Genomic DNA, 25239 nt, shown 5'->3' with positions numbered 1-25239 from the left:
TCAATTTATTTAAAAGCATTTTTGCTTTATTTTTGCTTTATATCATTAACATTTTTCTTGCTCCTGCCTTTTTAGAATCTCTCTCATTTGACATACAACTAAATAGGTTGAATTAGGTTGAAATAGGTTGAAATCGTTCAATGTAAACATTTAAAGATGTAAATGGTGTTTATTTGATATTCTCACACAGCTTAATGAAGAAATCTCCTAAAGTAAGTATCATGTATTAAGTATTATTATTTTATTATACTTAGAATTATTACTAATCATGCTTTGTCTCAGATGTATATAAAAGAAGTGATTATTGATGGGTTTAAGTCCTACGCTCATAGGACTCATGTCAAGAATTTTGACCCCATGTTTAATGCTATCACGGGTCTTAACGGAAGTGGTAAAAGCAACATATTAGACGCTATCTGCTTCGTATTGGGCATCTCAAATCTATCTCAGGTTAGTTTTAAGCGGCATCACCGCTTAACATCACTTTTTTTAAACTAACATTTTTGACGATGGTCTCTGTTTTTTCCACCGCCTATGATTTTTATCTCCATCGCAAATAAGCTGAATGTGTAGGAATGATTCAGAGAACATTTTTCCCTCAAAATATTGCTTTTCGGGTGATTAGGTTCCATTCTCGCACATGTAGGTTAGCGCTATCGGGGGTCATGAATAGCGTGTATTTCTCTTTAGTGTGACGAAATGATGTGCCATAGTCACACTGCACACTTGTGTTTTACGGCAGTCGCGGTCGCCGAACGAGTTTTTTACATGTTTCATTTTCGGCGCGGCGCGTAATGTGCGCGCGTGGCGCGTAAATTCATTCAATTCATGGGGAAAGTGAGGGAAGATTTGCATTTACGTGACCGAGGCCTGGCTTGATATATAGGCGAGCGTCCAATGTAAATATTATGACAATAACATTTAAACGCGAATATAATACCAACCTGCAAGCAACTGTACATACCACTTGATAAACAGTTTCTTACATTTAAAAAACTTGTTGGATACAGTCAGTGGCGCAACAAAGGGCCCCGCTATGGGGCGCCATCAGAGGGGGGGGGGGGCAACAAAAACCCGATCTAAAAGTTGTACCAAACGTTTTGAAACCCTGTTTCACATTATAAAATCTGATCACCAGTTTTCCTCTACTTTTTCCTGTCAAGAACAAATTACGACATACAGTCTCAGTCTTACCCAAGCCCTCAAATATTTAATGAGTACTTAAACCAGCAACTCTTTGTCCGAAATCTGAGCCAACCTATTTTCATGTGATCCCAAAGATTATCATTTTTATTTTATATATATATTTTATTATTATTATTTTACCTACAGATTATATTATTTCAGTTAGTATCGACATCAATGTTACGATATTATTGCAGTTTATTTTTATATTATATTGTATTCAATAAACCGGTTTCAAAGCCCTTATTGGTGGCCCTCGGGTCTTTAAAACAAAACAATCATAATATGTCGCCAGATGTAATATCTGTTCACATTCCAAAAAGAGGCCACGGTGGGATTCGAACCCACGCCCCGGAGGACCAGTGCCTTAAACTGGCGCCTTAGACCGCTCGGCCACGTGACCATAGGGTATTAATATTTGAAAAATAATTATTCAGCGAGGATATCCACAGGTGCGAGCTACAAGCCTACAAGAACTGGTTTACAAGAACGGCCAGGCAGGAATAACTAAAGCGAGTGTTACGATCGTGTTCGATAACTCCGACAAGAAACAAACTCCCGTGGGATACGAGAACTTTGACGAACTTACTATTACACGACAGGTGCGCTTTTCATTCTAAATATTCGTTATAATATTTTCTACAATTTATCAATTAAATCAAATGTTAATGTGTTCTACATTAAAATAAATGACCAGAAAATTGTGTGCTTACATTTTCTACAAACTGCAAGTTGTTAAAATGCAGTACTTCTCGCATTATAAAATAGGCCTCGGCGGGATTCGAACCCGCGCCCCGGAGGACCAGTGCCTTAAACTGGCGCCTTAGACCGCTCGGCCACGAGACCTTGATATACAAAGATTCTGTTCTAAGAACACAGATAATTTTGATTTGCGCGCGCACTTCCAACGATTCTGGCGCCTTTCTTGAGACGAAGTATTTAGACTTACACCCCAGTTCCATGGCCGGATATTGTGCCAAATCATTAGACGGAGCTCGTCTACTGATATTTCTCCGGTTTGCAGTTCCACGACCGAAGACCATCTACAGAAATTTCTTGATTCTGTATGAATTAATCTCCGAGAAATTCCCGGAGAGCTTCATCTCCGTCTAATACAGTAGACGGAGCCGGAGAATCATCTCCGGAGATGATCTACGGGAAATGGACCTCCGTCTAATAATTTGGCATAATATCCGGCCATGGAACTGGGGTGTTATTGGTATAACACAACTTGTCCCTATTTTCTTTAAATATTAATATATTAATGTTGTACTCGACTGGAAAAAATAAAATTTAAAACCTATCCTAGGTAGTGGTCGGAGGAAGAAACAGATATCTGATAAACGGATCTAATGCAAACAATAACAGAGTCTCTGATTTGTTCCGATCTGTTCAGCTGAACATAAACAACCCTCACTTCTTAATAATGCAGGGTCGCATTACCAAGGTACCTAAAAGTGTAACTATGGTAACTATTAGTGTAACTATGGTAATTGGTAACTAGTAGTGTAACTTTGCTAACTAGTAGTGTAACTATGGTTACTAGTATAAGTAGTGTAACTATGGTAACTAGTAGTGTAACTATGGTAACTAGTAGTGTAACTATGGTAACTAGTAGTTTAACTTTGCTAACTAGTAGTGTAACTATGGTTACTAGTATAAGTAGTGTAACTATGGTAACTAGTAGTGTAACTATGGTAACTAGTAGTGTAACTATGGTAACTAGTAGTGTAACTAGTAGTGTAACTATGGTAACTATCAATGTAACTCTGTAGGTTCTAAACATGAAGCCTAAAGAGATATTATCGATGATAGAGGAGGCAGCTGGAACGTCTCTTTACGAGAGTAAGAAACAATCTGCTCTTAAAACTATTGAGAAGAAAGATAACAAACTAACTGATATAAACAAGATACTGGATGAAGAGCTGAACCCTACTCTTGGTACATATACATTTATTTAATACACAGCAATACTCTTGTTTTTTATACTGTTTTATTATCCCACAACCAAACTTAGTTTGCTGAGTTATTTACAATTTTATTTGTTATCACGTTGTATATTTATACTAATAAATACTAATACTGTCTTCTGATTTGTGCTCACATATTACCACGTGCTACCAATACTGTGTTCTGATTGGTGCTCACATATTACTACGTGCTACCAAGACTCAGTTCTGATTTGTGCTCACTTCAGAGAAGCTGAAAGCAGAGAGAGCGTCCTATTTGGAGTACCAGAAGATACAGCGACACATAGAGACACTAACCCGACTAGTGGTTGCCTACAAATACACACGTGCTCAACACGTGGACCAGAACGCAGCGGGGGAGGTGTTGTCTTTACAGGACCAGATAAACACCATGGATAACGAAGTGGTTGCAAGTAAGAGTGAGATAGAACGGCTGAAGGAGGAGATAAGTAGACTGGAACAGACCAGGAAAGGACAGGCTTCTTCTAAGTTGGAGGAGCTGGAGACTGAGATGACGGATATTAGTAAGAGGGAGGTAAAGGCTACGTCAGATCTGGATAACGTGCTGGACGCTGTTAGACAGGAGGAGAAGGAGAAGGAGAGCACGCTGAGGAGTATCGCTAACACTGAGAAACTCATCTCTAATAAATCAGAGGAGTTGACAGCAGTGAGAGAAGAGGCAGAGAAGTACAAGGAGTTGGAGGAGAAAGAGAGAGGAAACGTGGAGAGAGCAGAGTCTAACTACACCCAGGTAACTATGGTAACTGGTAGTGTAGCTATGGTAACTAGTAGTGTAGCTATGGTAACTAGTAGTGTAACTAACCTTAGTAACTAGTAGTGTAAACACTGAGTGTAACTATGCTAACTGTCTAACTACACCCAGGTACAAGCGGGACAGATGGAGGGAGAAGACGGAGAGCAGCTGACATACACAGAACATCTGATGAAGCTAAAAGACTCGCTGAGCGAGGCACAGACAGCAAACCAACAAGCTAACCTGAAACTAGCACACTCTCAGAGCACTATAAAGAAGATGGAGACTGACTGCAAGAAGGCGGAGTGGGAAATAGCCCGGGAGAAGGGAGAGTTTGACACGGCTGTAACAGTTGTGGAAGGAGTGGAGAGGAGAATTGAGAAGCTTGGCTTCTCTCAAGAGGTGCACAGTGAGCTACAAAATGAGAAATGTGAACTAGAAAACAAGGTGGCTAAAGCTTCAAAACAGGTAAACGAGCTAGTGAACAAGTTCCCGCAACTCCAGTTCGACTACGTGTCCCCAGACAGGCACTTTGATAGGTCCCGCGTAAAGGGGCTGGTAGCTGATCTCTTCACTGTACCGGATAACCAGTACGCGATGGCTCTAGAGGTTGCCGCTGGGGGGAGGTTGTATAACGTGGTGACAGACAACGAGGACACCAGTGCTCTACTCATCAAACACGGCCAACTCCGCAGAAGGTACGTCATGATATTGTAACTAGTAGTGTAAAGTTATGGTAACTAGTAGTGTAACTATGGTAACTAGTAGTGTAACTATAGTAACTAGTAGTGTAACTATAGTAACTAGTAGTGTAACTATGGTAACCCCGCAGGTACGTCATGATACCCCTCAACAAGATCCGCAGCAATGTTATAGACAGGGAGGTGGTTAACAGCGCCAAGAGACTGGTCGGTGGTGACAACTGTCACCTAGCTCTGGACGTCATCCAGTTTGATAAACAGGTGGAACCGGCCATGAAGTTCTGTTTTGGAGGGGTTCTCATCTGTAAAACTAAGGAGCAAGCTAAGAAAGTAGCATTCGACAAGTCAGTGAAGAGGAAGGTTATTACTCTGGAGGGAGATGTATACGATCCGGCAGGTACTCTAACGGGAGGGTCCAGGAACACTTCTAGATGTGTTCTTAAAGAACTCTCTGCCTGCAAACAGTCCAGATCTGATCTCACCCAGTACAAAGAGCAGTACAGACAGGTAGAGGGAGAGTTGAGTAAAATGGAAAGAGTTGTTCACCAGTGGGAGGAACTGACAGGACAGCTGAGGTTGAAGAAGCACGAGCGGGATTTATTAGAAGAAAGATTGAAGCAGACCTCTCACTACAAAGACATAGAGGAGTTGAGAAGGACTAAGGAGGACCTGGCAAAGCAAAAGGAAATTGTGGACAATTTTAACGACAAAGAAAAGAGTCTCTTAAAGAAGTGCGCGGAAGTGGAAGCTAAGATGAAGAACTTCAAATCTGAACAAGAGAAAGAACTGAAGAAGTCGGAGAAGAGGATATTAGACGCAAAGAGTAAATTAAACAAGTGTTCGAAGGAGGCGAAAGCAAAGGTGAACAAGTTGAAAGAACTAGAGTTGGAGGTGAGCAGTGAGCTAGCTAAGGAGTTGGAGGGTCTGCGAGAGCAGCTGCCTAAATGCGAGGAGGCTATAGCCGCTGCTCAGGAGCTAGTGGAGGGAGCCCAGTTAAAGCTGACAGAGTGCGCAGCGGTGAGGGAGACACTGGCTGCTGAACTTGGGGCTCAGCGTGAACTGATACAACAGTGTTCTGCTGAGATAGAGAACTTTGTGAAGGAGCAGAAAGCAGCGGAGAAGCAGATAAGTAGCTGCGGGATAAAGCTGAAGGAGCTGACCCACAAGCTGAGTAAACTGAACAAGGAAGCGAGCGAAGCAAAGCAGCAGGTCCAGTACTACCTCAACAACTATGAGTGGATTGCTTCTGAAAAACAGTACTTCGGACAGAAGGACACTGCCTACGACTTTGAGAAACAGGACCTGAAAGAAAGTGATAAGAAGTTGGAGCGTCTGAAGGCAAGTAAAGAGAAACTGTCCAAGAATGTGAACATGAGAGCAATGCACCTGCTAGGAGAGGCAGAGAAACGGTACATCGACCTGGTGAAAAGGAAGGACATTGTGACTAACGACAAGCACAAGATAAACAAGGTGATCAAGGAACTGGACGAGAAGAAGAACCGGGCAGTCAGGAGAGCCTGGGAGCAGGTGAACAAGGATTTCGGCTCTATATTCTCTACGCTGCTTCCTGGAGCGAGGGTTAAACTGCAGACTTTGGAGGGGAGACCTGTTACTGATGGTCTAGAAGTCAAGGTAAGTGCTAATGTTTATATCTTTGGAGGGGGGACCTGTTACTGATGGTTTAGAAGTCAAGGTAAGTGCTAATGTTTATATCTTTGGAGGGGGGACCTGTTACTGATGGTTTAGAAGTCAAGGTAAGTGCTAATGTTTATATCTTTGGAGGGGAGACCTGTTACTGATGGTTTAGAAGTCAAGGTAAGTGCTAATGTTTATATCTTTGGAGGGGAGACCTGTTACTGATGGTTTAGAAGTCAAGGTAAGTGCTAATGTTTATATCTTTGGAGGGGAGACCTGTTACTGATGGTTTAGAAGTCAAGGTAAGTGCTAATGTTTATATCTTTGGAGGGGGGACCTGTTACTAATGGTTTAGAAGTCAAGGTAAGTGCTAATGTTTATATCTTTGGAGGGGAGACCTGTTACTGATGGTTTAGAAGTCAAGGTAAGTGCTAATGTTTATATCTTTGGAGGGGGGACCTGTTACTGATGGTTTAGAAGTCAAGGTAAGTGCTAATGTTTATATCTTTGGAGGGGGGACCTGTTACTGATGGTTTAGAAGTCAAGGTAAGTGCTAATGTTTATATCTTTGGAGGGGAGACCTGTTACTGATGGTTTAGAAGTCAAGGTAAGTGCTAATGTTTATATCTTTGGAGGGGAGACCTGTTACTGATGGTTTAGAAGTCAAGGTAAGTGCTAATGTTTATATCTTTGGAGGGGGACCTGTTACTAATGGTTTAGAAGTCAAGGTAAGTGCTAATGTTTATATCTTTGGAGGGGGGACCTGTTACTGATGGTTTAGAAGTCAAGGTAAGTGCTAATGTTTATATCTTTGGAGGGGAGACCTGTTACTGATGGTTTAGAAGTCAAGGTAAGTGCTAATGTTTATATCTTTGGAGGGGGGACCTGTTACTAATGGTTTAGAAGTCAAGGTAAGTGCTAATGTTTATATCTTTGGAGGGGAGACCTGTTACTGATGGTTTAGAAGTCAAGGTAAGTGCTAATGTTTATATCTTTGGAGGGGAGACCTGTTACTGATGGTTTAGAAGTCAAGGTAAGTGCTAATGTTTATATCTTTGGAGGGGGGACCTGTTACTGATGGTTTAGAAGTCAAGGTAAGTGCTAATGTTTATATCTTTGGAGGGGAGACCTGTTACTGATGGTTTAGAAGTCAAGGTAAGTGCTAATGTTTATATCTTTGGAGGGGAGACCTGTTACTGATGGTTTAGAAGTCAAGGTAAGTGCTAATGTTTATATCTTTGGAGGGGAGACCTGTTACTGATGGTTTAGAAGTCAAGGTAAGTGCTAATGTTTATATCTTTGGAGGGGAGACCTGTTACTGATGGTTTAGAAGTCAAGGTAAGTGCTAATGTTTATATCTTTGGAGGGGAGACCTGTTACTGATGGTTTAGAAGTCAAGGTAAGTGCTAATGTTTATATCTTTGGAGGGGAGACCTGTTACTGATGGTCTAGAAGTCAAGGTAAGTGCTAATGTTTATATCTTTGGAGGAAGGACCTGTTACTAATGGTTTAGAAGTCAAGGTAAGTGCTAATGTTTATACCTTTGGAGGGGAGACCTGTTACTGATGGTCTAGAAGTCAAGGTAAGTGCTAATGTTTATATCTTTATATAGGTTATTATTGTTGCTAAGTAAACATACTTACTTTGGATACTTTGGAGAGATTCGTAGATTCCTCTACTGGGTCATCGAAAAGTTCGACCGCCCTTGCAGCATCGCTGCTGCCTTATTCATACTCCAGTCCAGCAAAGAATTTCCATTAGGGCAGCTGTAATTGCTCACAGGTGGGTTCTCTGGAAACGGTTTAAGAAATGCGGATAGTTTTGCTTTGAACAGCAGTGGGTCTTTAATGAGGTGAAGATCTGATGGAATGGTGTTCCATAAACGTGGCCCCATTACTGCAAATGAACCATCATACAATGACTGTTGACGTTGAGTACTGCTCTTGCTGAGACTTGGAATGGTGGCCTTGATTCCGTGTCTTGATGGAGTAGAAAAAAGAATCCCAAGGTCATTTGGGCAGCGTTGATGTAAGATTTTCCACATGTGGATGATAATATAACGCTCTCTCCTCCTTTGCATCGACATTAGATTTAGTGCTTTGAGCCGCTGCCAATAGTCAAGATGTTGAACACCCCAAATCCTTGAGGTGAAAGTACGCTGTACTCCTTCAATCTGTTGGATGTCTGAGATTTTACTGGTATTCCACAGAGGGCAGCAGTACTCTAAATGACTTCGGATAAGTGACTTGTAAAGTGTCAACATTGTTATTCTATTTCTGCACTTGAACGCACTAAGCACCCAGGCTGCCACTTTTCTAGCTCGAGATGCCATAGAACTGACATGATGTGACCACGACATATCAGAAGACACTATAACTCCAAGATCCTTAACTTGGTCTGTAGGATAGAGCATATTACCGCCTGACACCTTGTATGTTTGTGTTTGACATACAAAAGGCAGCTCATACAGACTCTCATTAGGATTCCCCCGGTGAACTAGGAGCTCAAACTTATCCTCATGTAAAACCATGTTATTACGTTTGGCCCATGCAATGACATGGTCGAGATCTTGCTGAAGAACGATAACATCCTGTTCTGTATATATGTGCTTCAGTATACGGGTGTCATCAGCAAAGAATCTTATAATTGAACCAGTAACACAAAGCTTCATGTCATTTATGAAGAGTATAAAAAGGAGGGGTCCAAGAACGGTTCCTTGGGGGACTCCACTGATAACCAAGGCTGCGAAGGAAGACACCCCGTTCAGAACAACATGTTGATGACGGTCCGACAGAAACGACTCCAGCCACTTAAGAATCCTTCCGTTAAATCCATACTTTTGCAATTTATCAATGAGAAGACGATAGTAGTATGTCAGGGATTTTTCAATAGCCATTTTGGGAAAAAAGTAGGTACAGGTGCTTGGAGTAAGCATATTACGTAATGTTACCGGCGGCGACCTTGTAATTAGTGTGATATCATGTTCCATGTGGACTCTATATTGGATGTAACTTGATTATTACGTCATGTTCATTGCACACGGTACTATTGTGATCTTATCGTGTAACGATCTTACCAGATTAGAGTGGGTAAAAGTGAAGTTATAATGTGTCACAAGCGATCCTTATCCTATAAATCACTTGAGTGACTCATTCAATCGTCTCTTGTGATTAATTTACACCATCTGTCAATAAAACTGATTGATGCTTTTAAAAGTAAAACAAATGATTCGTAACTGGTTGGAAAATAAATGGAAATGAAGGTTTTTACAAATAACATTAACTGAATATTATTTACACGATACACATCCAAAAATACGTTTTGACAGAATTAAATTAAGGTCTTAGTTTAAATCTATAAATATCAAATCGTACACACACAATTCTTTCCACTGTCCATTTTGTTGATGGTCTGTGCAGTCGAGCATAGTCAAAGGCGTCTTGTTGCTCAATATCCTCAACAAATTGTCTATAATCAGATGGAGTTTCTAATAATCGAGGGAGTGTAAACAGCATCGTGTTGTTTGACGGATGAAAAAACTTTAGTTCATCTGTAGTCCTGTCCTTGAGAATAAATCCAAACGCCACATTAACTTTGAACTTCTCGTTGTATTTTGCAACAACTTCTTCAGCTTTTCTCAAGATCGCACTATTATCAGTGGTGATTATAGGAAAATGGTAAACATCTTTCAATCGACCCTGTCTCACACTCGTTTTAATTGTTTTCCAACTCCTTTTGTAAATATCCTGATATTCTCCAGGAATTTGTGCAAGTGTGGAACGGTCCATAACTAATAATATTGACAATAGAGGATTCATTTTGAAAACCAGTTCTCCCAGATGCTTTTATAGTCTTTGTTCCGGAGGTCAATTTTATTCATTAATTTCAGTCACTTTGATCCTCAGATTGTGAAATGGAATGATTATCTAGCGTGCTTTCTGATTCTGACTGATCAATTTCACTAATATTAGAATCCGATGAGTACTGTTCTTCTTCCTTGTCTGATGCCGTTTCAGATCCTGACTGATCAGTCATAGAGTTATTGTCATCAATCTCCGATTTCTCTTCTTCATTTACAGACTTTATTTCCTGTTTCTCAGAATCAGATGGCTCAAATAATTCATCAATATCGGTTTTCATCCGGTCAAACATGTTCACGAGATGATTAAAATTTTCGTGTATCATTGCTTTTGCCATTAACTTCGAAGCATTAGATATTTCATTTAGCAGCTGGATTTCCTCCTCACTCAGTTTACTTAGATCTACCGTTTTCAGTATTAACTTGAGGACATTACGGAGTTTAGGAATATCTGCAGTCACTTCGTCTATGTCATTTTCAACAAAAGAGTTCCTTATTTCAATCATACCATCGATAAGATCTTCAGCTGCCAGTTCGTTCAAATCAACACCAACCTCTTGACCAACGTTTTGATCGACAGTATTATCCATAGTATCTAGAATATCTCTTATATCATTTTTGTTTGATTCTACCGTAAGTTTGAGTATTCTGAGTTCATTTGATGGAAGAATGCTGTCCTCATATCTAACAAAGTGAGTTTTATTACTCACACTGTCATTACTTTTCATCTCCTCACTCAAGTTCCTGACAAGTCTGTCTAATTCATCGACAGTCGATTGCAGAATATTTAGGTCTGCTTTCATTAGTACAATGTCCGTAACTTTATCCTGTAAATAATCGTATCCAGGACCATCTGTTGTGAATTCGTTGGCTGCTGGAAGCTTATTCTTAGTAGCGTAATCAGTACCATACTCGTAGTCGAGACTCACGGAATCATTGGGTAAACTGTAGACCTTATTTATATTTCTGCTATCTTTCTGTGCCCTGTGATACGAGTAGCGGTGGGTACGAAGACTTTTAGAATTTTTGTACTGCCTTCCACAACTATCACACGAGTATGATTTACTACTCATTTTCAAGCTAGATGAAAAACTATTGAATTCATATCAGCTGTCAAAAGTCCCTTATATACCTCTCAGATGAGAGTGACATTAATTGAAAGAATTAGTCGCATCGTTATTATAATACAAACGACAATGTTAGTTGTATTATCAATAATGACGGGTATTAATGACGGGTATTGTTAATAATGACGGGTGTTATTAATAATGACGGGTTTAGTGACGGGTATTGTTAATAATGACAGGTATTATTATTATTAATGACGGGTATTATTATTAATGACGGGTATTGTTATTAATGACGGGTATTGTTATTAATGACAGGTATTATTATTATTAATGACGGTATTATTATTAATGACGGGTATTATTATTATTAATGACGGTTATTATTATTATTAATGACGTAGAAAATGACATAGAAAATGTAGATGATTTCATCTACTTAGGCTCCTGGATTGAGAGCACAGATAGGGAGATAAGGGTTAGAAAGGGAAAAGCGTGGGGTGCCCTACATAGACTGAAGGATATCTGGAAATCCAAACTGTCAAAGAGCCTAAAGATTAGATTGTTCATAGCGGCTTGTGAATCAGTACTGCTCTACGGATCAGAAACCTGGACACTGACAAAGGCTCAAGAGAAAAGTTTGGACGGGACATACACAAAGATGTTGCGTATGGTGCTGGGTATCTCATGGAAGGACAAGGTCAGCAATATAACTTTGTATGGTAGCCTCCCAAGGCTGTCAAACAAGTTACGAAGCAGGAGATTAAAAATGGCGGGACACTGCATCCGACATCCTGAGCTACTTGCCAGTGATTTAGTCTTATGGGAACCTACGCACGGTAGAGCACAGCAAGGCCGACCAAGACAAAGCTACTTGTCTATGTTACTGAAGGAAGTTGGGACAAACTCTAAAGAGGAACTGCGAACCCTGATGCGGGACAGGGATATATGGAGGGGGTTTTCTGGCGTAGATCGGACTTAGCTCCGACATAGTAGTAGTAGTAGTAGTAGGTATTATTATTAATGACGGGTATTATTATTAATGACGGGTATTATTATTATTAATGACGGGTATTATTATTAATGACGGGTATTATTAATAATGACGGGTATTATTATTAATGACGGGTATTATTATTATTAATGACGGGTATTATTATTAATGACGGATATTATTATTATTAATGACGGGTATTATTATTATTAATGACGGGTATTATTATTATTAATGACGGGTATTATTATTATTAATGACGGGTATTATTATTATTAATGACGGGTATTATTATTAATGACAGGTATTATTATTATTATTAATTACGGGTATTATTATTAGTGACGGGTATTATTATTAATGACGGGTATTACCAATGAAGACGGAATAATGACGGATATTATTATTATTAGTGACGGTTATTATTATTAATGACGGGTATTACCAATGAAGACGGAATAATGACGGATATTATTAACAATGACGGATATTATTATTAATGACGGGTATTATTATTAATAACGACGGTATTAAACATTTTAACTTACAAAATGAAACAAGCTATGTATCATGGAAAATGTTTATATCCGAAACAAAAATAAAATAAAATAAAACCATGGTAAATTTTCATCTCAATTAATCCTCAAATATCTAAATAAGTCGTGCTAATACCGTTATCTAAAACCAGAATCATTTATATGTCAAGAGGAAGATTTTAGATAACGGTATTAGCACGACTTATTTAGATATTTGAGGATTAATTGAGATGAAAATTTACCATGGTTTTATTTTATTTTATTTTTGTTTCGGATATAAACATTTTCCATGATACATAGCTTGTTTCATTTTGTAAGTTAAAATGTTTAATACCGTCGTTATTAATAATAATACCCGTCATTAGTAATAATATCCGTCATTGTTAATAATATCCGTCATTATTCCGTCTTCATTGGTAATACCCGTCATTAATAATAATAACCGTCACTAATAATAATAATATCCGTCATTATTCCGTCTTCATTGGTAATACCCGTCATTAATAATAATACCCGTCACTAATAATAATACCCGTCATTAATAATAATAATAATACCTGTCATTAATAATAATACCAGTCATTAATAATAATAATACCCGTCATTAATAATAATAATACCCGTCATTAATAATAATACCCGTCATTAATAATAATAATACCCGTCATTGATAATAATACCCGTCATTAATAATAATAATACCCGTCATTAATAATAATACCCGTCATTAAAAAAAAAGCTTAAAAAATGCTATACAATAGTTTAATTCAATCTCACCTGTATTACTGCGCTACTATTTGGGGTACTAAATCTTTAAATTCCATTCAGTCTTTATTCTCTGCTCAAAAGAAAGCTATTCGCGCCACTGATTCAGAATATCATAACTATTTTTACGACAAAGAAAAACGTAAACTACCATCTCACACAAAATCCATCTTCAACAAAATAGGAATTTTGGCTCTTCCTAATCTCATTGCTAAAAGCTGTCTAACTTTGATGCACAAGGTTTATATGGGAATAGCACCATCGAGTATCTGTAGTATATTTGAAAAATCACCGCTTAGACAAACGGAAAGGAGAAATCCAAAGTATTTTGAAATTAAGTTCAACAGATTACGGATCACCGATTATAGCATCTCTAACGTAGGACCACGATTATATAACAACACGATAAACGAAATAAATAAAATCCTTCCCTTCAACGTACCTAAGTTACAAGATAACTTTATTAATTCATACAAGGACAACATTGTACGTTACTTACAGGACAAACAAAAACTTGACCTAGAAAACCTTTCGTGGACGGACAAGAACTTTGTCCTTTACAACTTTTAAACAAAATATTAGCAAAATATAACAGCTGTAAGAATCCTAAACGTTAGTGCAGTCAAATAAATGAACTGCGATAATACATTTGACAGTCAGTCACTGCAATTTATTCTGCAACTTATTTTTCAATTTTCACTGTCACACTTAGGCTTATCTTGCCTACACATTTAAAAAAAAAACGAAATTCCTTGCGCAACGCGTACTAAAATTACTTGGATTTCTACCGCTTTGATAAATGACTACAAGAAGATGGGGAGTTAATATTGTTGATTTATATAATATAGATTATTTATTCTTTAGTGTAGATTAACTTTATTTTTATATATTTTACCAAGTGTGAAGGATCAACCATACGTTATTGATATTTTTGAAATATTTAACGATAAATTGATATAATAATAAATGATTGTAATATTTTTATTAAGGCACATGCCACCCCATCGCGGGTTTACTACTACTAATAATAATAATACCTGTCATTAATAATAATAATACCCGTCATTAATAATAATACCCGTCATTAATAATAATAATACCCGTCATTGATAATAATAATACCCGTCATTAATAATAATAATACCCGTCATTAATAATAATACCCGTCATTAATAATAATAATAACCGTCATTAATAATAATAATACCCGTCATTAATAATAATACCCGTCATTAATAATAATAATACCCGTCATTAATAATAATAACCGTCATTAATAATAATAATACCCGTCATTAATAATAATAATACCCGTCATTAATAATAATACCCGTCATTAATAATAATAATACCTGTCATTATTAACAATACCCGTCACTAAACCCGTCATTATTAATAACACCCGTCATTATTAACAATACCCGTCATTAATACCCGTCATTATTGATAATACAACTAACATTGTCGTTTGTATTATAATAACGATGCGACTAATTCTTTCAATTAATGTCACTCTCATCTGAGAGGTATATAAGGGACTTTTGACAGCTGATATGAATTCAATAGTTTTTCATCTAGCTTGAAAATGAGTAGTAAATCATACTCGTGTGATAGTTGTGGAAGGCAGTACAAAAATTCTAAAAGTCTTCGTACCCACCGCTACTCGTATCACAGGGCACAGAAAGATAGCAGAAATATAAATAAGGTCTACAGTTTACCCAATGATTCCGTGAGTCTCGACTACGAGTATGGTACTGATTACGCTACTAAGAATAAGCTTCCAGCAGCCAACGAATTCACAACAGATGGTCCTGGATACGATTATTTACAGGATAAAGTTACGGACATTGTACTAATGAAAGCAGACCTAAATATTCTGCAATCGACTGTCGATGAATTAGACAGACTTGTCAGGAACTTGAGTGAGGAGATGAAAAGTAATGACAGTGTGAGTAATAAAACTCACTTTGTTAGATATGAGGACAGCATTCTTCCATCAAATGAACTCAGAATACTCAAACTTACGGTAGAATCAAACAAAAATGATATAAGAGATATTCTAGATACTATGGATAATACTGTCGATCAAAACGTTGGTCAAGAGGTTGGTGTTGATTTGAACGAACTGGCAGCTGAAGATCTTATCGATGGTATGATTGAAATAAGGAACTCTTTTGTTGAAAATGACATAGACGAAGTGACTGCAGATATTCCTAAACTCCGTAATGTCCTCAAGTTAATACTGAAAACGGTAGATCTAAGTAAACTGAGTGAGGAGGAAATCCAGCTGCTAAATGAAATATCTAATGCTTCGAAGTTAATGGCAAAAGCAATGATACACGAAAATTTTAATCATCTCGTGAACATGTTTGACCGGATGAAAACCGATATTGATGAATTATTTGAGCCATCTGATTCTGAGAAACAGGAAATAAAGTCTGTAAATGAAGAAGAGAAATCGGAGATTGATGACAATAACTCTATGACTGATCAGTCAGGATCTGAAACGGCATCAGACAAGGAAGAAGAACAGTACTCATCGGATTCTAATATTAGTGAAATTGATCAGTCAGAATCAGAAAGCACGCTAGATAATCATTCCATTTCACAATCTGAGGATCAAAGTGACTGAAATTAATGAATAAAATTGACCTCCGGAACAAAGACTATAAAAGCATCTGGGAGAACTGGTTTTCAAAATGAATCCTCTATTGTCAATATTATTAGTTATGGACCGTTCCACACTTGCACAAATTCCTGGAGAATATCAGGATATTTACAAAAGGAGTTGGAAAACAATTAAAACGAGTGTGAGACAGGGTCGATTGAAAGATGTTTACCATTTTCCTATAATCACCACTGATAATAGTGCGATCTTGAGAAAAGCTGAAGAAGTTGTTGCAAAATACAACGAGAAGTTCAAAGTTAATGTGGCGTTTGGATTTATTCTCAAGGACAGGACTACAGATGAACTAAAGTTTTTTCATCCGTCAAACAACACGATGCTGTTTACACTCCCTCGATTATTAGAAACTCCATCTGATTATAGACAATTTGTTGAGGATATTGAACAACAAGACGCCTTTGACTATGCTCGACTGCACAGACCATCAACAAAATGGACAGTGGAAAGAATTGTGTGTGTACGATTTGATATTTATAGATTTAAACTAAGACCTTAATTTAATTCTGTCAAAACGTATTTTTGGATGTGTATCGTGTAAATAATATTCAGTTAATGTTATTTGTAAAAACCTTCATTTCCATTTATTTTCCAACCAGTTACGAATCATTTGTTTTACTTTTAAAAGCATCAATCAGTTTTATTGACAGATGGTGTAAATTAATCACAAGAGACGATTGAATGAGTCACTCAAGTGATTTATAGGATAAGGATCGCTTGTGACACATTATAACTTCACTTTTACCCACTCTAATCTGGTAAGATCGTTACACGATAAGATCACAATAGTACCGTGTGCAATGAACATGACGTAATAATCAAGTTACATCCAATATAGAGTCCACATGGAACATGATATCACACTAATTACAAGGTCGCCGCCGGTAACATTACGTAATATGCTTACTCCAAGCACCTGTACCTACTTTTTTCCCAAAATGGCTATTGAAAAATCCCTGACATACTACTGACGATGATCCACCTTGTCGAAGGCCTTCGCAAAGTCTAGATATATTGCATCAGTATCTGACCCACTCAAAAGGCCACTCATGATGTCGTCGAAGTGGCTAAGAAGCTGAGTCAAACAGCTCCTTCCCGAACGAAATCCATGTTGATTATCACACAAAATTTCATTTTCATCTAAGTACTTGACCATGGTGCTCCGTAGAATGCGCTCATAGATCTTGATGATGTGTGAGGTGAGGGCAACGGGACGGTAGTTCACTGCATGTGCCCGGTTTCCCTTTTTGTAGAGAGGAGAAATATGTGTCTCCTTATAGAATTTGGGTACAAGACCCAGGGTGTATGATTCCGTCCAGATAAGTTTAATGGGTTGGCACAGTTCTTGAGCACATGTCTTGAGAAGACAAACTGGCACTCCATCTGGTCCACAACCCGAATCGGGTGAGATTGCAGAAATAGCCGATATGATGTCTTCATCAGAAATAACAAAATCTTCGTCAGTTAGTGGTTGCGTTATATCTGCTGCCATGAACTGGGGATCTTGAACATCGGGACAATCTGGATCACTGAAAACAGAGCTAAATTGCTCTTGTAGAAGATCTGCCATTGACTTAGGATCAGTGATTATTTCATCACGTTTGTTGAACAGCATGCTAATTGACGATTTGATTTTTGATAAGGACTTGGCATAACTATAAAAGTATTTAGGGTTGGTCTTGATTTTTTCCAACGCTTTATCTTCCTTTTTATCCATTTCGTTAAGGAATGCCTCTTTTATATCATAGCATATGAGAGCAAGCTTATCTTTAACATTCCTAATGTGAACTGGGTTCCCGTTCATAGCTAAGAGTGCATCCAGACGTGTTTTAAGACGTGCTTTCTTCCGTCTTAATGCATTGACATGCTTTGGGCGACCTGACGGGACTCTCTTCTGGGGGACACATGACTGGCAAATCTGGAACAATGTATCCGTAAAGAGTGCGGGGAATTCTTCAAATGAACAAAGATTTCGCATCGTAGGCCACTCCACTTCATCCAGTTTCTGTTTCAGAACTTCATAGTCTGCTTTGCTGAAATCTAATGATCTGAAGGAGTTCTCATCAAACTTTGGAATAGCTGATTCTTCAGAACTAAGCGGGTTCCATGCAAACATGATATCGATCAGGTTGTGATCAGATAGTTCTGTCTTCTCAGAAACGACATTAGTGATAAGTCTATCGTTATTAGTCAAGAATATGTCTAGAACATTATTACCTCTAGTTGGGAATGTGACGTATTGACTTAAGAAATGTTCTGACATAAATGACAAAAGGGCACGGCATGATTTGTGCATCTCTGAAAATCCGTCTGATTTCAAAGTTGAAGTTTCCCAGTTAATTGCAGGTAAGTTACAGTCCCCCGTTATGTTATGATCAAAACTGTCGTCATTGACCTGTTGTATACAATTTGACACAAACTTCAGGAGTGCGGTAAAACTTTCCACTTGGGCATTTGGTGGTCTATAAACCACGACGTAGCACGTCTTGATGGTGTCAAAACGACAGAAAATTCCTTCGCAAATACCATCATCAAAGGTGTGGCATTCACTAACAGGAATGTTCATATGGGAGTAGAGGAGCACACCTCCACCCACTCTAGCATCTCGGTCCGAGCGGGAAACCACATAATACATATCCAGGCACGTGTAATTGTGCATCTGATATATAAGACTTAAGCCAAGTCTCGGTGAGTGCAATAAAAGGCAGAGAGTGGTTTTTTGACTTTTCTTCTTGAACGAAGGAAATGATTTCAGGGACTTTCCACTTGCTTGTACTGTTTGCACTCGGGTTCATTGACTGCACATTTAGGAGCATGCAGGAGGAATGAAGGGCATGGTTGGAGGCATGTTGGGTGGTCTCTGCGACAGAAGGTACGCTTGTTGAAACTGCGGCTGGTGCATGTGATGATACTGGTTTAGTGCCGCTCCTGTTGGAGGTGGGAGAGCATACCTCGACATTTGTTGCATCTGCTGCTGTTGGTAAAGAGTATTGACCAGGCCGGATCGGATGTCTGCAATCTCCCGAAGGAAGTTTGACTGCATTGTCTCGACCAGCCCTCTCAACTCTAAAAAATGATCCTTAGAATCATTTGGGACTGAATCTGAACGCTCGGGGCTGGGACGCTTCTCATTCGCGTTTGTACTCCTAGCCTCTTTTCGTCTGGTTCCCTTCAGATGAATAAACGTGCATTCAAGGTTGGTGCAAAGTTTATTCTTGACTGAGTATTTGCACAATACTGGGTGGACGAGCTGGCACCTAGCTCCTTTCTTACAACCACCCTTGTTTTGGTTGCCAAAGCTGCAAAATCTAGGGCAATATCTGGGATGATTGAACTCACATGGACTGCCGTCTACAAGCTTGTTGCCTTTCAGGCCATGAGGACATTTTCCCTTCTTGTATTGCGGACAAACATTTTGATCCTTAGCCACTATTTCAAGTTTATCTTGAAGTTTGGATTGAAAGTCTTCGTCGAGAGAATTGTGCTGATCAATATGAGTTGTCTGACTATTCTCCTCAGACTCAGGTTCAACAACACTTTTATTGCAAGACTGATGAGTAGGGGAGGAGGTCTGACTTTTAAGCTCACTCATAATCCTGGATAGTGTGGGATCAGGTTTGGTGACGCTGTTATGTCTTGATTTAGACTTTCTGGGTTTGAGGGGGTTATGTGTAGCTTTACAGTCCTTACACATCCACACGTGCCCAGATAGGAGACTGATTATAGATGCTTCCAACATACATTTGTGGAAAGTTTTGACATTCTCGCAGTTGTGAGAACCCCGGAAGCATGTGTAGCAAACAAATAAGGGTGGCTCTTCAGCATTCAATTCGACAACATATGATTCGTTGCAGTCACCGCAGGAAGTTGGAAGAAGTGAAGAGATACCAAATATGATGCGGTATACCAATGACTCCTTGGTGTACAGTTTATTGTCATCTTCGTCTGCAAGGTTAATACTGAGAAACTCTGCACATGGCTCCAGAATATCGAGATTGAACTGATTCAGTTGTTTGTAGTTGACGGTACGCTTAGCAAATGGATCAAATGCAGTGAGGACACGTTTAACTAGTACATTAGACTCTGCCCGGAGAAGCAGGCCCCCAATCGCAGTTTTAATCTGATTCTCTGTTTCCATATTGACAAAAATTGACAGTTCACACGTCTTATTCTTCAAATGTACACGTCTTATTCTTCAAATGTACTCGATAATATGTACTATTTCCAATATGTACACAGACCGCCACAGTATGCAGCAGTATCGAGCTGATAAGCTTTTAAAGATAAGGGAGACAAAAAATAGCAACGTATTAAACGAGTATAACGAGTATCGTATACATATATCTTACTTTGTAAACCTATACTACCTTACTTTAATAGCTTATAATTGCAGGTTGGGTTCTATATTACCTTACTTTAATAGTTTACAATTGCAGGTTGGGTTCGGTGAGGTATGGAAAGAGTCACTAACAGAACTGAGCGGGGGACAGAGATCTTTAGTAGCTCTCTCTCTTATCTTATCTCTTCTTCTCTTCAAACCAGCTCCTCTATACATTCTGGACGAGGTAATTATACTTACTATACTAATTATACTTATTATACTAATTATACTAATTATACTAATTATACAAATTATATTAATTATACTTATTATACTAATTATACTCCTCTGTTAGGGAATAATAAAACGTTTCTGTTATGGAATACTGACACGTGTTTTTTTCCAGGTGGACGCAGCGCTAGACTTGTCCCACACTCAGAACATCGGACAGATGTTGAGGGCTCACTTCAAACATTCTCAATTCGTCGTGGTCTCCCTCAAAGATGGCATGTTCCAGAATGCTAACGTTCTCTTCAGGTAGATTGAATATTTATATTATGAATACTGTGCTCTGATTGGTTAGTTTGTGTCACGTGGTGTGAGTACTGTGCTCTGATTGGTTACTTAGTGTCACGTGGTGTGAATACTGTGCTCTGGTTGGTTACTTTGTGTCACGTGGTGTGAGTACTGTGCTCTGGTTGGTTACTTTGTGTCACGTGGTGTTAATACTGTGCTCTGATTGGTTACTTTGTGTCACGTGGTGTGAGTTCTGTGCTCTGATTGGTTACTTTGTGACACGTGGTGTGAGTACTGTGCTCTGATTGGTTAGTTTGTGTCACGTGGTGTGAATACTGTGCTCTGATTGGTTACTTTGTGTCACGTGGTGTGAATACTGTGCGCTGATTGGTTACTTTGTGTCACGTGGTGTGAGTACTGTGCTCTGATTGGTTACTTTGTGCAGTGTCACGTGGTGTGAATACTGTGCGCTGATTGGTTACTTTGTGTCACGTGGTGTGAGTACTGTGCTCTGATTGGTTACTTTGTGTCACGTGGTGTGAATACTGTGCTCTGATTGGTTAGTTTGTGTCACGTGGTGTGAATACTGTGCTCTGATTGGTTAGTTTGTGTCACGTGGTGTAAGTACTGTGCTCTGATTGGTTACTTTGTGTCACGTGGTGTGAATACTGTGCTCTGATTGGTTAGTTTGTGTCACGTGGTGTGAGTACTGTGCTCTGATTGGTTACTTTGTGTCACGTGGTGTGAGTACTGTGCTCTGATTGGTTAGTTTGTGTCACGTGGTGTGAATACTGTGCTCTGATTGGTTACTTTGTGTCACGTGGTGTGAATACTGTGCGCTGATTGGTTACTTTGTGTCACGTGGTGTGAGTACTGTGCTCTGATTGGTTACTTTGTGTCACGTGGTGTGAATACTGTGCTCTGATTGGTTACTTTGTGTCACGTGGTGTGAGTACTGTGCTCTGATTGGTTATAATAAGACCCTCATCCTATCAGGACGAAGTTTGTTGACGGAGTATCAGCTGTTACACGACACACTCAACATTCCTCCACAAAACCTGTTCTGTCTGAGAAGGAGAATATTCAGCCGCTCGTTAAGAAAAACAAAAAACAAAAGGTTTAGTTTCCATGGTGACTGGTGATGTGAAACCTACGTAGTCTTACTTTTTAAACAGTTGCTATTCAAGTAGCTTCTTTTTAAATTATGCAAATTGTCAAGTTGAGAACTAAGGTGGTGTTACCATGGTTACGGATTATTAAAACTGCGTATCAAGATCAGTGCGCGGCTTAATGACTACAAGTGTGTACATGACTAGGGAGCACTGAGTTGCTAACTTTCTCTTGTTTAGTATTATACAATGCTGTTAAATACGTAGCGTTTCAAGCAAACGTATGCGTACGCAATCGTATTTGTCGTCGAAAATTCGCGTATTTCGATTTCCACTGTGGAGTAAGAACGATTTTTTACAATAAATATTTTACAATATTTGATCTGCACGTATTTCGGACAAATTTTAAACGTATTCCGGACAAAATTTAACAGGGTCTAAGTTCAATTTTTTCGGGCTTATTGATTGGAAACTTACGTATTTCTCTCGAACATTGAATACGCCGTATTTTGAGCCGATTTTTGACGTATTTAACAACGATAGTATTATAACACACTTTGCAAAGCAGGCTTACATTTACAACCTTATGTATTGAGTGCTCGTGTTAAAAAGTAAAAGTAATATATACTGTGACTATTCATTATTTGTTATAGTTAATTGTCCTCACGTGGTATTTATCTACGTGTGTCTTATATTTAATATAAAATAAATACTTTTAATCGGTTGATTTAGATTCAAAGCTTTTTTCTTTGTAAATTTTAAACGATCCAGTTTTTAAGTCACAATTTTTAAATTTCTTGTTCTTTTTTAGTTATCTTACTTTTCCCCTAGTTGATGGTAATGCCGTTGACTTTAATAAAAAATGTGCTAATAAAAACAATCATCATTACTTCTCAGTTTATTATAAGATATTTACGTTTGAAATTATGTACTGAAGTACTGACATTGGTTAGCTTGTGTCACGTGGTGTGAATACTGTGCTCTGATTGGTTAATATCTCAAATCTTTAGAGCAGCATTTTAAATCCTGCACCTTTTGTTTGTACCATCATCTTTAAGACCTTATTTATAGTCGCAATGTATTATGCTTAACTTGGACTGTATTTATATTTATATTGTTGTATTTCAGTTACATTTCATTGGAATCTACCGAAACATTACAATTATCCTATTTTTTTTTGTTTATTAAGGGGGCCCCTCGATTGGAAACAACTATAAAGTCGATTTCGAGAGAATTTTGATGAAGACCCCCCCACCCCCCGGCCCCCTTAAGTAGAAATTTGTAAGCGATACAATATAGCAATAGTGAATAGCACTATTCAACGAAACATTTGGAAGTATATCATATATCGGCCCCACCTCGCTTTAAGACTGTTATTTGAGCAACATGTTCGCTCGTATCTCCACCATATCTCCAGTGGATATTAGTGCAGTGGAGATTATTATTATCTACAGAAAGCACATCCAAATAAACAGTATGGAATATGTAAATTATTTCAAACAAATATTGGAAGCAGATCATAGTGATATACAAATTTAAACTATAAATTTAAATAAGAAAAATTGTAATTTTCATAAATAAACCGATTAAAAAAATGTAATCGTATTCAAAATATTCAATCGCATTCAAAACATTTAAACGTATTCAAAATATTTAATCGCATTCAAAATATTTAATCGTATTCAAAGTATTCAATCGCATGCAAAATATTTAATCGAATTCAAAATATTTATTCGAATTCAAAATATTTAACCGTATTCAAAATATCTAATCGCATTCAAAATATTTAATCGCATTCAAAATATGAATATTTAATCGCATTCAAAATATGAATATTTAATCGCATTCAAAATATTTATTCGTATTCAAAATATTTAATCGTATTTAAAATATTTAATCGTATTCAAAATATTTAATCGCATTCAAAATATTTAATCGTATTCAAAATATTTATTCGAATTCAAAATATCTAACCGTATATTTAATCGCATTCAAAATATTTAATCTCATTCAAAATATTTAATCGCATTCAAAATATAATATAATATAATAAGTCACTGAAATATCAAGCACTCTGGAAGTGTTCGGATAATCGTATTTGAATATTGTTCATGTTCCCCGCCATACTGTCAAGGTTCTACTTCTTAATTGTTAGTTGGTTCTGAGATTCTGTATCCTGGCACCTTCCTAACAGTTCTTCTGATAAACTTTTCTTATCCACAGAGTTGCCAAACTGAAATAGTGGCTGTCTGAGTTTGGTGCTGTTACAGTGTTATGTTTTATCTTTATAAATAAATATAAGACATTTAATATATATAGTTTATATCTACTATTATATAGTTTCATGATATTTGATATAAGACATTTAAAACTAAGCTTTTAATATTGTCGTTATGACTTGGCGGGAAGTTACGTAAATCATGATTTTTACTCTGAAAAATTAAATATAATTATAAAGTAGTGTATACATTACCCAGAAGTAATGCTAACACAGTAACAAGTAGTGTATACACTACCCGGTCACTAAGGAGATCAATATTTGAATATAAATATAATATGTATAATACAAGACACAATCAGATGGTTATTAAAAAGTAGATTTTAAAAATTAATCTCACAAAAATCATACTGCACGTTTTTAACTTACCACTTCACCAGATATTTCTTCGCGCGTGCAGAAACGCTGTTTTAGTTGATCAGATCTGATCTCTGTCTTGTATCTGATATCATCTGATCTTCTAGAGTCTAGACATATCATATATTGTTAAATGATTTCACTGTTAGAATAATATAATCAAACTATTGACTATACTGCAGTATAGTGTATATTGGAAATTAGAAAGATCTTTACAATTGAACACTGATTAAAACTGAAGTTTTAAAAGATAATTTTCAGGGGGGGGGGGGGGCATTATTCAGACAAACTCAGTAATCAAACACAAGTAAAACTTTTAAATAACTAGTCTGTAACATATGCTCAGATACAGTAAAGTAGTAGTATTCAACTGAATATATACAGTATACACCAACAATAAAGCAGTAACATTCACTGATTCACTCATATAACGAACGTATAATAATTGGTAAATACATTATAACCGTGGAGAAAAGCGACATAATAAACGTAAGGTAAATTTATAGAGA

The 25239-nt window shown here is 37.7% G+C and overlaps 1 protein-coding gene and 2 non-coding genes across 3 annotated transcripts; 1 reads left to right on the top strand and 2 right to left on the bottom strand.

The window, feature by feature from the left end:
- The first annotated feature begins 282 nt into the window (after positions 1–282).
- On the top strand, positions 283–23259 carry LOC134825587 (structural maintenance of chromosomes protein 2-like). The gene is made up of 10 exons (XM_063837826.1): positions 283–450; positions 1638–1787; positions 2495–2632; positions 2961–3126; positions 3383–3906; positions 4039–4607; positions 4742–6242; positions 20586–20714; positions 20877–21007; positions 21983–23259. Exons 1-10 carry the CDS (start codon positions 283–285, stop codon positions 22107–22109), a joined length of 3603 nt encoding a protein of 1200 aa, XP_063693896.1. The 3' UTR covers positions 22110–23259.
- On the bottom strand, positions 1509–1588 carry Trnal-aag (transfer RNA leucine (anticodon AAG)). Its single transcript has one exon. It is a non-coding gene; the product is annotated as a tRNA-Leu (tRNA).
- Positions 1952–2031, bottom strand: Trnal-aag (transfer RNA leucine (anticodon AAG)). The gene has a single exon. It is a non-coding gene; the product is annotated as a tRNA-Leu (tRNA).
- Positions 23260–25239: the final 1980 nt, after the last annotated feature.

The sequence above is a fragment of the Bolinopsis microptera genome, chromosome 13 (assembly GCF_026151205.1).
Source record: "Bolinopsis microptera isolate Bmic1 chromosome 13, MBARI_Bmic_1.0, whole genome shotgun sequence".
NCBI lineage: Eukaryota > Metazoa > Ctenophora > Tentaculata > Lobata > Bolinopsidae > Bolinopsis > Bolinopsis microptera.
This window is presented reverse-complemented; position numbering and strand designations above follow the sequence as displayed.

Excerpts from the sequence above, each read along its gene's own strand:
- LOC134825587 (XM_063837826.1), top strand. The coding sequence starts at position 283 with ATGTATATAAAAGAAGTGATTATTGATGGGTTTAAGTCCTACGCTCAT. Across the intron at positions 4,608-4,741 it reads CACGGCCAACTCCGCAGAAG|GTACGTCATGATACCCCTCA; the intron begins GTACGTCATGAT and ends GTAACCCCGCAG. Across the intron at positions 20,715-20,876 it reads CTCTATACATTCTGGACGAG|GTGGACGCAGCGCTAGACTT; the intron begins GTAATTATACTT and ends GTTTTTTTCCAG.